The sequence below is a fragment of the Grampus griseus genome, assembly GCF_964374135.1.
Source record: "Grampus griseus genome assembly, chromosome: 10".
NCBI classification, from domain to species: Eukaryota; Metazoa; Chordata; class Mammalia; order Artiodactyla; family Delphinidae; genus Grampus; species Grampus griseus.
This window is the reverse complement of record NC_139004.1, coordinates 86,515,035-86,529,744: the sequence shown is the minus strand read 5'-3', so window position 1 is coordinate 86,529,744 and position 14,710 is coordinate 86,515,035. Positions and strand designations below refer to the sequence as shown.

The 14,710-nt window shown below is 43.7% G+C and overlaps 1 protein-coding gene across 1 annotated transcript in view; it reads right to left on the bottom strand.

Moving 5' to 3' along the window:
- Positions 1-14,710, bottom strand: part of GXYLT2 (glucoside xylosyltransferase 2) — a gene marked incomplete at its 5' end in the record, with an annotated part of 81,712 nt that overhangs the window by 51,257 nt on the left and 15,745 nt on the right. The window contains 2 exons of the mRNA XM_082664006.1: positions 1,925-2,056; positions 9,412-9,604. Of these exons, the coding sequence (XP_082520132.1) occupies positions 1,925-2,056; positions 9,412-9,604 (325 nt within the window). The remainder of the gene's footprint in view (positions 1-1,924; positions 2,057-9,411; positions 9,605-14,710) is intronic.

The following is a 14,710-nucleotide window of genomic DNA, read 5'->3' as shown; positions in this document are numbered from 1 at the left end:
ATAAGTCATTTAGTAGTGAGTGGGCTTGTGCAGCAAATCAGCCCCAAGAGTACAGCCAGGCCTTGTTTTTTTCACAGTTTCTGCACAGGAAATGCTAAAACTGCCATTTGCCATTTGGGATTTCAGACCAACAGATGGTAAGACCTCCCTGTGTGGGTGTTTCCCAGGCACCTCGAAATCAAAATATGACCCAAATTAAACTCATCTTCTGCCTTACAAATAATGGTCTTTCTTTAGCCTTTTCCATCTCTAAATAGCACTGCCACCCATTTTGTAGGCTGAACTATAAGAAATTGCCTGTTTTGAAGGTCATAAGTAGCTGAATACTGGCAATGTCAAACAGATCAACCTTCATAGCTGTTCAGGTCAGACACCTGGGTGAGATCTTTATCACCTCCTCTCCCCTTCAACTCCCACAGCCAGCCAGTCACGGGGACTGGTAATTCTATTCCTCAGGCACGGTCTGCATCCATCTCTAAGGCAACTGTCATAGCCGAAGTCAGTATTAATTGACCTCAGCAATTCCACTGTCCACACTGCAACGAACCGGTGAGTCCTCTGTATTACCCAAGTCAGATCATCTCACTTTCGTGCTAAGAATTGTTCAATGGCGTCTCACTGCCCTTAACGCAAAGACCAGACACTCCAACATGGCTTACAGAGCCTGTAAGCTCCAGCCCCTGCCGACCTCTTCTATCGTACCGTGCTCTATCTTCTGGTTACTGGACCCTCTATCTTCTCAAACGTGTTCCTGTCCACTTTTGCAGTAGGGCCCCTTTGTACCTACTATTCCATTTGCCTGGAACTCTTTTCTCTCATTACCCACCCTAGTCTCTCAGTGACCCCCTACTACTCCTTCTTTCACGTCTCAGCATAAAAGCCATTCCTCGAGAGAACCTTCTAGACATCCCCGAGACCAGAGTGGAACCCCATGTTACATACATCCATGAGACTCTGTTCTCCACCTCAGCATGGATCACATTTCTAATTACCTGTTCAATGCCTTGCTAGACTCAAACTCCAAGGAGGCAAGACCAATAGATAACTAATAAGGACCTACTGTGTAGCACAGGGAACTCTACTCAATATTCTATAATGACCTACATGGGAAAAGAAACTAAAAAAAAAGTGGATATATGTATATGTATAACTGACTCACTTTGCTGTACAGCGGAAAGTAACACAACATTGTAAATCAACTCTACTCCAATAAAAAAAAAAAAGACCACAACTGTCTTGCTCGCCACCATATCGCCATCACTAAGCCAGGGCTTCGCACCTAATGGGCGCTCAATAAGTGTTTACTGAAGGCATGACCTTCACAAATGTCAAGGTTACAGTTCACAATTCAAAGCTGCCATCTTTGTTCAGTGATATTCTCAGTTTTGGAATATCTTCGGTGATTTTTCTATTTAGAATTTTAAAGGAGGAAACAAAAACATTCAATGTGAAAATTCAAAATGGAAAAGGTGAACCAGAACTCTGGACCTTCTCTGAATTATCCCCTAGCATAGCTACATCTAGAAATAGTTATTATTATAAGAGAAATAATAATAATCTAGAATAACACTTATTGAGCACCAACTAGGTGCCAAGCTTATGGAGGAAAGTGAGGCTTAGAGAAGTTAAGAGGTTTAGTGAGGTCCACACAGTTAGTAACTGGTGCCTCCATAGTCACAAAGACCCATAATCCAAGACATGCTTGGGATGCTCTCAGTCCCTCAATCTTTGGGAAAGACAATTTCTCAACCACAGGGACCCTCTCTCTACACCCGGAAGACTCAGAGCATCAACTACAGAAACCAAGAGGAACATATTTTCCACTGTAATTAAAATGTCTCTAAACACACCCTAGTTAATTCCATGATGTTTCCAAGAGCAATTCTCTCCCAAGCAGCATCTTATTAAAAGCAGGTGTTCCTACCGGAAGAAAGAGTCTCTGGGCAGCACACGGTTTGAATAATTTCTTCCATTCCTGAGGGTTTCCAACCGAAAATGTGATGGGGTAGATTCTGTACTCAAACTTCTTTGTATATGAGTCTGGCCACTGTCGTAGCTGAAAAACATGGAAGGTCAGGGGAGGGTGATTAGACCCCAGAAATATGAAAAACACCTAAGTCTTCTGCATGGCCAGGTGGAAATTATTCAGGTAGCATACGAAGAAAGTCTAATTTTATCACCACAATTTATGCTCACTGAATAAAAAGACCATTGCTAAGATTTAAAAAAATAACACCCAGGGTTGGCAAGGATGATGGGAAACTGGCACCTAAACTGCAAGTGTAAATTTAAACAAACTTCCAGGATGGCAATTTAGAGACTAGTAACAGCAAATCCCAAGACAGACGCACAAGGACTTTCACCGAAACATAGTTTGTAATAAAAACAAACAAACAAGCAAAAAAACTTTGTTCAATACTCAATGCTCAACAATAAGGAATCGGGAAGACGCATTACGATGGAACTACGCGGTGGACTAATGTACAGTTAAAGCAGATCTATATGTGCTGTCATGAGAAAATGGTTACAATATATAGTTAGGTTTTAGTAAAAGCAAAGTACAATACGAAATATATAATATGGTTCTATCTTACAGGGAAAAATATATGCATACGCTTACACGTAGAGAAAAATCTGAACAGATATGCGCCTAATTGTTAAACGTGGGTACCTGTGGAGGAGGTGGTGGTGGTTTCATTTTCTAAGTTTATATTTCTGTGTTCTTTAAGACTTTTAAGGACAGTGTATATTACTTTGTCTGCATAAATTAATTTTATAATAAAATTATTTTAATTTATAGACTTTATTTTTCAGAGCAGTTTTATGGTTACAGAATTGAGCAGGAAGTACAGAGACAGTTCCCATATACCCTCTCTCCTTCCCCTCCCACCCCCCAGTTTCCCCATCATTGACATCTTGCATTAATGTGGTACGTTTGTTACAACCGATGAACCAATATCAATACATTGTTAAGAACCAATATCAATACATAGTTTACATTAGGGTTCATTCTCTGTGTTGTGTAATTTTACAGGTTTTGACAAATGCATGATGTTCTGTGTCTACCATTATAGTATCATACAGCATAGTTCTACTGCCCTAAAAATCCCCTCTGTTCCATCTACTCATCCCTCCTCCCTCCTTTTCATCTCTGAACTACTGGCAACCACTGATCTTTTTACTGTCTCTCAGTTTTGTCTTTTCCAGAATGTGATATGGTTGGAATCACACAGCATACAGTCTTTTCAGATTGGCTTTTCTCCTTGGCAATATGCATTTAAAGTTCCTCCACGTCTTTCTGTAGCCTCACAGCTTATTTTTTTTATCACTGACCACTATTCCATTGTATAAACATATCACAGTTTGCTTGCCTATTCATCTATTGAAGGACATCTTGGCTGCTTCCAGTTTGGGGTGACTAGGAATAAAGCTGCTCTAGACATTCACGTGCAGGTTTCTGTGTGGACAGTTTATCAGTTCATTTGGGTAAATACCAAGGAGTGCGATTACCAGATTGTATGGTCAGCCTACATTTAACTTTCTAAGAAGCTGCCAAACCATCTTCCCAAGTGGCTGTAACATTTTGCATTCCCACCAGCAATGAGTGAGAGCTCCTGTCGTTCCACATCCGCTTCAGCATCTGGTGTTATCAGTGTTATGGATTTTAGCAATTCTAATGGTATGTAGCTGTATCTCATCATTTTAATTTGCAATTCCTTAATGACATGTGATCTTAAGCATCCTTTTCATATGCTTATTTGCATATGTATCTGTGTATCTTCTTAATTCTTTTTAGTTAATGCCTTCCCAGTGCCACAGTAACTCCACTTCTGAGAATTTATCCTATGGAAAAATTCCAAAAGTACATACACACTTATTACAAGGTTGTTTACTGTAGTATTGTTTGTAACAGTGAAAAATAGGAAACAAGGTAAATAAGAAATTGGTGAAATAAGCTCTGGGATAGGCTTACACAACAGAATACTATGCAGCTACTAGTGACAATGTTGCAGAAAAAGGTCAGCAAAACATGGTAGTGGAAGAGCCAAACCCAGCCTGCTACAAATAGCACACAAGCCAAGAATGGGTTAAACATTTTAAAATAGTTGGAAAAAATAAAAACAAGAGGGCTTCCCTGGTGGCGCAGTGGTTGAGAGTCAGCCTGCCGATGCAGGGGACATGGGTTCGTGCCCCGGTCCGGGAGGATCTCACATGCCGCGGAGCGGCTGGGCCCGTGAGCCATGGTCGCTGGGCCTGCGCGTCCGGAGCCTGTGCTCCGCAACGGGAGAGGCCACAACAGTGAGAGGCCCGCGTACCGCAAAAAAATAAAAATAAAAACAAGAGTAACACTTTGTGACATGTGAAAATCACATGAAATTTGAATTTCACTGTCCATAAATACAAGTTTTGTTGGAACACAGCCATACCCATTTGTTTAGGTATATCTATGGCTGCTTTTATAAGAAGGAATAGAGGTGAGTAGCTGTGAGACCAGACAGCCTGCAAAGCCTAAAATAGTTACTACCTGGTCTTTCACAGAAAAAGTTGGTCAAACCCTATTTTAGAAGAAATTCAGTAATATAAGTAACAGTGATAGAAAATATAGAATATAATTCCATTTCTGATGTTGATATGACAAGAAATGTAAATAAATACACAAAAATTGTTCTCCTCAGCATTAATATGATGGTTGATTTTTTTCATTTCTGATTTTATAACTTTTTTTTGATAGTTTACATTTTTACTCTCTGTCCACTAATACAACTTTTTTTTTTACAGTGTACATGTATTGCTTATATAGTCGCATAAAATTTTTTGAAAAACCACACCATTGGGAACACTTTAAATTTGCAATTTTGAGATGGATATTTGGGAGAGAAATCTTCAGGCATAAATACCCAACACAAGTGCACGAACACATCAGAACTGACACTGGGCATGAATATTCAGTGCAACAGTACCAACCAATCAGAACAGACACTGGGCACAAATACTCAGGACAACTGTGCCACTGCACAACAGCCCAAAATCATCCCTGGAAGGAGAACGGGAAGGTCCCATAGTCTACTGATTTCCTTGACTCTTTGATCTTTAGCATCCTGTCTTCTAGAAGGGTTTATCCACCTTTGCCGATCCATGTCTTTTAAGTGGAATATTCAGTCCATTTATATTTGTTCCTATGTCTATATTTGAATAGTATACTGACTCCAGCCACTAGAAATTCCTGTTGACACCTCTTCCTATGTCAGAGCTACACACACACACACACACACACACACACACACACACACACACACACACACACACACATATGATGTCAATGCCCCATGGGGCCCCACCTATCACCAGAACGGATTGGTGGCCATCCCTGCTTCTGTGTCGCACTATTTCCTGATTCTGAGTCTGGGGCAGGAGCACAAATTAACCAAACTTAAATCATATATTTGATCCTGAACTGTCTGGAGAAGCTACGAAATCAACCAGCTGGCATTTTCAGCTTTTATACTGGGAGATGACAAAAATAAATGAAACTTTCAAATATTAAATACCAACAACGTAGACAGTAAATACCACCAGACAGTGTACTTAAGCAGCTTTAGAAAAATTTCTACTTAAGTATAACAGAACTCGTCCACAATGCCATTTCCAGAGGGATAATGATGGCAATTAGCGTTTTGTTTTGTTTTGTTTTGACCCTGAGGTATGTGGCCCTGAGCATCTCCGGAAGTTATCCCAAGACACTCTGGATATTCCCACAATGCCTCAGTGTTGAAACTGACAACCTTCAGAAGGATGGTATAACCTGCGCCTCCACACCAGCATCTCATGTGGCTGAGCAGAAACCAACTGCCGCTGATCTATAGCTTCAGGGCTAACACAGTGCCCAACCCAGGGAGACGTTCCAAGGAATCTTTGTGGAATGAGAGAATAAATAGGTTATCTGATTCAGCCTCACAATTACACTCTGCAATAAGAAGAGCAAGAATCGTGGGTCCCTTTTGTATGTCTATTATAGATTTTTGCTTGATACAGATGAAGAAATTGAGACTGAGAAAAGTTCTGTGACTTATGGAAGAGCCAATATTTAACATCTAAACTTGCACCATGATCCCAGCATGGAAAAGAAAGGGGTGACTCCCTATGCCCTGCGGTGATGTGAACACCCTATTATAATCTCCTTTGCCAATGGAGCTTCACTGGTCTAACAAAGAACTGAGGAAATAAGCCATCAGAGGGATAAAGTCAGCAGGGCAACGTAAAACGTGGCTCAACTTCACAAGTATCTGCAATATTTCCCCAAACTTTAGCTCCTAATTTATAATGTCCCCGGTACTTTGGCTCATAACAAATTACCCCAAAACTCAGCAGTATAAAACGACCATTTATTATGCTCAGATATCCAAGGATCAGGAATTCAGACAAGGCACAGAAGGGACGGCTTGAGTCCGCTCCACAATGTCTGGGGCCTCAGCTAGAAGGCTTGGAGGCTGGGGGCTTGAATCGTCTGAAGGCTCGTTCTCACATGTCCGGTGGTGGAGGTCAATTACCGACTGGGGACCTCAGCTCCTCTCTGTGTGGGCGAGTTTGGACTTCCTCACTGCATGGTGGCCAGGTTCCAGGGCCAGGCATCCCTAGACAGAGCCAGGCACAAGCTGTATGCTTTCAATGATCTAGCTCCAGGACATTTGGCATACTCTATTTTATATACACATACGTATTATGTATGTAGACGTATCTGTGTTAGCCCTCGCCTTATAACAAATTACCCCCAAAGCTAGTAGCTTAAAACCACAAATGTTCATTAACTCATATCATTTTTTAGGGTCAGGGATCTGTGAATTGGGTTGTTCCAGCTCAGGACCTCTCATGAGGGTGAGTCATGTGAAGGCTGGATGGGGCTAGAGGTCCTGTCTCCAAGCTCAAGCACACAAGTGTCGGCAAGAGGCCTTCATTCCTTAACACACGGGCCTCTGCAAGGGCGCTCTGACATAAAAGCTGACCTCCAAGAGAGAAAGAGTGCAACCAAGATGGAAGGTGCAGTGCCTTATTAAACCTAATCTCAAAAGTGACATAGCATCACTTCTTCCCTATGCTACTGGTCACACAGGCCAGGCCTGGGACAGTGCAGGAGGGAAATATACAAAGGTGTGAATAACAGGAGGCCCTTTGGAAAACACAATCTGTTACACATCTATAGTTACACATACACATCTTCCTTCTCTTGTCTTTTTTAAGTCCAAGCCTGTATTATGTTCTGCTCTGTCCTCATGCCCCAACTTTTAGCATGCAGTAGGTACTCAATAAATGCTTGTCCAATGGATATTGTACATGACCTGACTAGTGTTGACCCATAGCCACTTTTCCTCCATTCCTTCATGTAGGATACCTCTCAGCCCCCTTGGAGTTGGGTGGCCCTTGTGACCAACTGCTTCTGGACAGTTAAATAGGAGCAGAAATGTCACTGTCAAGTTGAGGGAGTGAAAAGCACAGTGGGGATCCGATAGTCCCAATGTTTCCTTTAGTGGCATCTCAAGAACTGCAGAGGCCAAATGTTCCAGCAGGTGCAGCTACGTGCATGAATGGTCTCTGTCAACTGTGGTCCCAGGCTGAGGGGGCCGTGTGGACAGGGACCCTGCTGTGCCTGCATGAGACATGCAGCAGGCATGTGGAAAGTCTCTGAGCTTTCTGGAAGCTGTCACTGCAGCCTGAGGTAGCCTATCAAGATTATCGATAAGCATCTCTTGTATCACTTCTGCTGGTCCCGAGCTACAAAGGGGGAAACCGAAGTCCAAAAAGCCCACAAGACTTGCCGGAGATCACACAGCAAGAGTGGAGCTAAATTTTGAATTCAAGACTTCCATCTACTAGTTTGGGAGGTAGTAGGATATAGTGGTTAAGTTCGTGGAGGTCTGAGTCAGTAACCTTGAACTGACACCTGATGAGCTACTCACTAAGACTCTCTGAGTCTCAATGATCTCAGCTAGTAAAATAGGGACATGGTTATTACCATCTTCAAAGGATTCTTGTGAGGATTAAGTAAAAGTAAATCGTAAGTCATAAGCCCTTGATAAAGGCTATTTTATTTTTAAAATTATTATTACTACTATTATTGTTATTATTATTAATTATAATTCCCCTTACACCACAGAGAAGCTACCTATGTGTGTTTCAATGTTTTTCTTTGCCCCTTTCACTGACTCAGACCTTCCTCAAGCCATTTTCCAATCAATTTCAAAGCCCCAAGACTGTTCTGCCCTGACTTCTCTTGGTGAGGATGTCGAGGTGATTTTTTTTCTGGAGAAAACATAACACGTTTTCTAGCTTTCTGTTATTAGTCTTTCTCTGCCCAACAGGCTGCTTTGGCCTTTCTCATCAGCATGGCTACCCCAGTAGCAGGATGCAGCCTGGTGACACAAGTCGGTAGATACAAAACAAAAGAGCTTCTCTCTCTGCCAGCGCACAAGAACTCACCGCAAGAGAAGCCTCTCCAGGAAAACAAAGCTCAGTGTGCTGACGCACACGTACCGAGCCCGGGGAGAAGAGGCATTTCCAAAGCTCTCCTGGACTGGGAGGAAACTGTTACTTATTCCTCAGTACAGGAAGAGTCAAATCAATGATGACCCAGCCACATAATAAAAGACTGTGTCGTCAGCAAAAAGGGATGAGGTGAGAATCTATGAGTCCTCACCTGGAACGATGTTGATGCTATGGCTTTAAGTGAGGAAACGCAAGTTCCAGAATAATACACAGAGAGGGATCTGGATTTTGTAAAAGAAATATGTTTTGATAAATAAATATAATAAGTATATTATATATTTATATATATAAAATAAAAGAATACGTGCATGTGCATGTGTTATACATATATGTGTTTATACTTATACAAATATACGTGTAAACACACAAACATACACAATCACACAGATGTGTAAACACACACACACCTGCATATGAAAAAAATATGGGAGAATCACTCACAAGTGTTGACTCTGACAGTTTCTTGTGTGGGAAAGAACCGTAGCAAGGACTTCTGCCTTTTTAATTTATAACATCTATACTGTTGGAATTTATTTTGATGAGCGTATATTATTTGTCATTCAAAAAACACACATACATAGATAAAAATTAGCTACGTGACTCCCACTAAGAACAATGTCAATAACACCAAGAGGGATGGAGCCCTGGGTCAAGTGCTTTAAGTGCATCATCTCATTTAATCCTCACCATGTCTCTCTACAGGGGGTGTAATTATCCCTATATTATAGATGAGAACAGTAAGGCTCGGAGTCAAGGGTTCATGGGCGCACAGCTGAGTATGCAGCAGAATAATTAGGAAACAGGATATGCCTTTCCCGCAATGCAGTCTGTCTGCACTCAGTAAACAGCGTGCCACAATTCCTGCACATTCACCTGCTTGTCAAACTCGGACTTCAGAGATTCTTCGGTGAAGATGTGAAATCGCATCTTCCTGTGGCTGAAGAGCACGGCCGATTTGAGCATGACCAGCGTCTCCTCCAGCCGATTGCCACAGGCCACCACGGCCAGGTGGATCCAGAGCTCGGGGGGCAGCACAGCTTGGAAACTCCGGAGTTCTCCAGGCCTCCTAGAAAGAAGAAAAACAGGTGAACGCTGTTATTAAACTCATAAAAGAAAAACAAAACAGCTAGTGAAGCGTTGGAACGTTTCAAAACATGAACAGGCACAATCTGTTATATTTTATAAAATGATAAGCATTTTGACAATTCTTCCTGCTTAGGGAAAAATACCGTTTATTCCCATATTTATCCTGGCAATAGCAGGATGAGTCACTGTTTGGACTGCTATAGGTGTCTGAGGCTTTTTCCGCCAGCATTCAGCTGTCTAGTGCCTGCTGGCTGCCTACTGGCCCATGTTTGGAAATGGTATTGCTAAACTCTGACAGCTGACACAGGGCTGTGGAGCTCCCACTCACATGGGCCATGGAAATTAGATTTGAACGCAACTTGGACAAGAGGAAGGTGGGCGGTGGCTTTCCCATGTGAAACGAGCAACATGATACTCCCATGATCTGGATGGTTTTAGCTTGCAGTGGAATGCATGACCACCGGACCATAGGAAAATCATGCACACCCGGGAAGTGAGCAAAGAAAACAACGCATGGGCCTCCACTCCATCTTGGGAGAGTCTTAAAGAAACAGGTGTTAATCCTAAATGTCTCGCTCAAGACTGCGGAGCTGGTAGGTACGAAATTCAGCTTCCAGTGTGAAATGCATATTAACGAGAAGCAGACAGGAGAGGGGGCAGGTTAAGCTGAAAATTACCAAGGTATCAAATATCCAGTCAACAGCTGAGAGGGGAATAGGGTCCAAGAAGTCCAGAATCATCATCCAGCTATTTCCTCGTAATAAAACATTTGTTCCAGACAAGGAGACACAGCCAAGCCTCAAACACACCACTGAGAAACATTTGCAGGCAAGCTGGAAGAAGCTGGCCTGGAAAAGGTGCCCTGAGACAAATGAAACTAATTTACTTGCACAAAAGATCTGGAGACCAGGGGAACTTGGACATGGAATGCTACCTTCCTTCCAAAAACTTCGAGTTCAATCAGCGTGCTGCTCCATTATTCACTGCTTGGTCGAATAAAGGCAGCCTTGCTCCAGATTTCTTTCACCAAGAGGAAAGTTGAAGATGTGGGTGGAGGACTTTTGATAGCTTTCCAGTTTGATTACTTAAGAGCACGCTGAATAGAAGCACAGCCTGCTGGCTTAGTTAAGCTCAGATTCGGGGAGTCACTGAGATTCTAGTTATTTCAGGGATCGGAGGAAAAGACAAGTAGAGCTGTCCTACATATCTCCTGAAATTGTCCACGTCTCTCCATGCCCCTGCTGCTACCTGATGAGATCACCAACTTCCCTCACCTGATCGCTGTGACAGCTCCCTAGATGGTCCACCTGTCTCCAGTCTGATCCTTAACTCCTATCCTATGAGTTCTTCTTGTGGGTGCCAGAGTGACGTTCTTCTAAAAATGCACATAGGATCGTGTTACTCCCTTGATAAAAATCATGTAAGGCTCCCGACTGCCTTCAAGGTCAAGTCCAAACTGCTGACTGCGGCTCCTACTTCTATCTCTTGTAACTGCCTCTAGCACCCTCCGCCTGCATGGGCAGCCATGCAAAATCACGGTCACACTTATATTGCAGCTCTCCAGCTCACTCCTAGTCATGAGACCATGCTGGGTTGCCTTCGGGCCTTGGCACATACACTGTCTCTCAGAAATGCTCTGCTCTCTCTGCCTTGCTAACTGCAGCCCATTTATGAGTCCACAAATCTATACTGAGTGCCTACTATGTGCCAGACACCGTTCTAGGTGCCAGGAAGACAGTAGCGAACAAACCGGACCAAGATGCCTGCGCTTGCAGAAGTTACATTCTACAGGTGGTAGGAAAAAGACAAAGAAAGAATAATGGTCAAAGCAAACAATAACTGAGTAACATATAGAAAGTTATCCAGTGGTAAGTGCTAGGAGGAAATAGATAACAGAGCCAGGAGGGATACAGGAGTGGCTGATGGGCTGGAATATATTATACGGTGCAAAGTTAGGGGCGTCCTCACTGAGCAAGTGAGATCCGACGACAGCCTGACAGTGGGGAAGGCAGGAGGGAGTCACGTGCTTTTCTGGGTGAGGAAGATTCCAGGCAGAGGGGACAGTCAGAGCAAAGACACTAAATCAGGAGCATGCCTGGTGAACTCAAGAACCCTTGCCTTCAGGATTCAGACGTCTTCTCTCCCTCAGCTTCATGGATGGGTTTCCATACCTGCTATTAAAGCCAACTCCCAACCAATGTATGTAAAGGGATGGGAAGGATGCGTCACAGATAATGCTAAAATCACAGTCAATGAACAAAAAAGACAGTCAAAATACCAGCCAAAGTATGCTACAAAAGAGATTAAATGCAAACTCACTTGCTTAAAATTATGTTCAATATTTAAAAACACAGGTATCCAAAGGTACTAAAATGATAAATACAATAGCTTAGATGTCTTAAGTACGAACCATTACTCCACCCCCAAATAGAACCACTCGGCCTAGTTTAGCTTTACACCTTGGGCTTTTACATAAATTAAAAGTTTTAACCTCAGTAATCAGGGAAATACTAATTCAAACAATAAAGAGATTCCACGTTATTTTCGCACTGGCAAAACATAAAAAATAAAAGTTGGACCATACACGTCTCAGAGTGGATATGGAGGTGGGGGACAGCTCAGAGGCCGCTAGCGGCACTGTAAGTTGACCCAAACGCTTTGGAAAGCCTTTTGGCAACATCTATCAGGAGTGAAGATATATATATATATATACACCCTCACTCTTCTGGTTCTACCCTTACATATGTGACCTGAAGAAACTCTTGCACGTTTGCACAGGACCCACACAAGAATGCTCACAGCAGCCCTGTGTATAATAGTGAAAAGCTGGAAAAAACTCTTCTGTCTACGCACAGGAGAATCATGAATATATTTGACAAGTTTAAGTGGAATACTACACAGCAGAGAAAACGAACAACTCAGAAAGTCACGTGTCAACATAAGGATCAAGAGGAGAAACAGCAATTTGTAGCAGGATAGTGATAGAATGAGACCGTTTCGATGAAGCTTGAAAACCAGCAAAGCAGCACTGCGTGCCGTTCACAGACATATGGAGCAAAAGTCATCATGCATGAGGATGACAAACATCAAAGGCAAGGCAGTGGTTATTTCCAGGGACTTAAGTTTTTATTTCTTAAGATGAGTGCAGGGTTCACAGAAATTCATGATGTAATTGTCTGTTTTATTCGTACGCCCAAACTATTTGACATATACTTTGTTTTTCTTTTTGATTAAAAAAGCTTGCACCTCCCTGCAGCACAGCAGGCCACTTCTTTTCTTTGCAGGCTTCAGTGATACAGGACTGCACGGTACACAGAGCAGGGGCTGGGGCCTGCAATCTTTTTTGGTGTCTGGTGACAGGTACTAAAAAAGACAAATAAAAGCCTCTCCTGGTGGCAGTTCAAGTATCAGCGGCTGGGGTTTAACGAGACCTTTGCTGCCCCTACTGTGTTACCTCTCACGTTACATTAAAAATCCTGGGCTTCAGGTAATAAGCGTCTGTGCTGTGTGGTCACACGGAATAATCAAGTTTAAGGGTGCTGAAATGGTGTGCCTTTCACGAGATCTTACCAACAGCACACTCAGCCCCTCTCAAATGTCACCTGAAGGCTCTGCAAGGATCCAGGGAAGTCCAGTCTGTGAACCTAGGACTTCTTAACCCCTTAAGTCACCAGGTGTTGGTGGCAAATGGGAGATGGGGAACTGTACTTCCCCTGCTCTGACTGGTGGTTAACTATGTTCTTATTTACACTTTATAAAAGAAGACTGGAGTGGACATTTGCTGTCCAGGATTTTTAAAGACCTGTTGCTGAGGCTGGAGCTGATGGCAGGCACCTTGGCCACCACACTGGTGGAGCCTGGAAGGCAGTCAGCAGAGTAGAATGCAGAGCTACAAGATGGTGGGTCAGATCTCGGGTGACATTACTTGAGCACCTGAATCCAGGTGCACTGACCCTAACCCTGGAAGTTCATTGATCAAGCCAATAAATTCTCCTCTACTTAAGTCAGTTTGAAACAAACTTACAACTTAGCAATCAAAAGTGTCTTAAGGGCTTCCCTGGTGGCGCAGTGGATGAGGGTCCGCCTGCCAATGCAGGGGACACGGGTTCGTGCCCCGGTCCGGGAAGATCCCACATGCCGCGGAGCGGCTGGGCCCGTGAGCCATGGCCGCTGAGCCTGCACGTCCGGAGCCTGTGCTCCGCAACGGGAGAGGCCACAACAGTGAGAGGCCCACGTAGCGCAAAAAAAAAAAAAAAAAAAAGCTGTCTTAACGTAGGTCTTAAAAATAGGTTTCCAATCACCTTGGACTCACTCCGCCTCCCTCATATTCTCACCGGGAGTCATCCTTGAAATGCTCCATGAATCCACTCCCTCTCTGTAGCTCACTACTAGGACCTCGATCAAATCTCCATCACTCTACCAGTTTCATAGGTGGAGGAGACACCAGATACCATGTCGCACAGCGGATTCCCGACCCGGCTGCATATCATCATCACGGGAGGTGTTTGTTAGTATTGAAACCCCATCTCACAGAGATTCTGATTCCGTGGGTCTGGGGTGAGGCCCCAGAGTTTGCACATAAACACACTTGAACTACAACCACTTGCAGTTCATCTCCAGCCAGGAACTCATCATCTGAGCTGACCTCTCACCTCTCCTCTGTCTCCCAAACGCTTCCCCGAGCCCTCAGGAACGCCCATTCTATCCTCTGCCTTTTCTCACGGTCTCCTCTTCACCTCTTGCCTTAATGAAAACATGCTGACTTGTGAGGACGCCACCTCCCCGGCAGACCCCTCGAGTGGCAGCTGTTCTTCCTGCCCTGTCCTAGGGGCCTCAGGGCAGGAGGAGGGGCTGTTTCCCTCCTTGCTTCTCACTGCCGAGCCCAGACGCGGACCATGTCTCCATGGCGAAGTCCGTGGATGCGGCTATTTCCACCTTCCGTGTTGCCGTCATCTCTCAGCTGCCGGTTTACTTCTCTTCATTCACTGAGTTGAGCTTCTTGCCCACAGTGTTTCTCCTCACCCCCGTTCCTCAATATTCTTCGGGGCTTCATCTGCTCTTTAGAAGATGGTTCCCGATCCTTCAG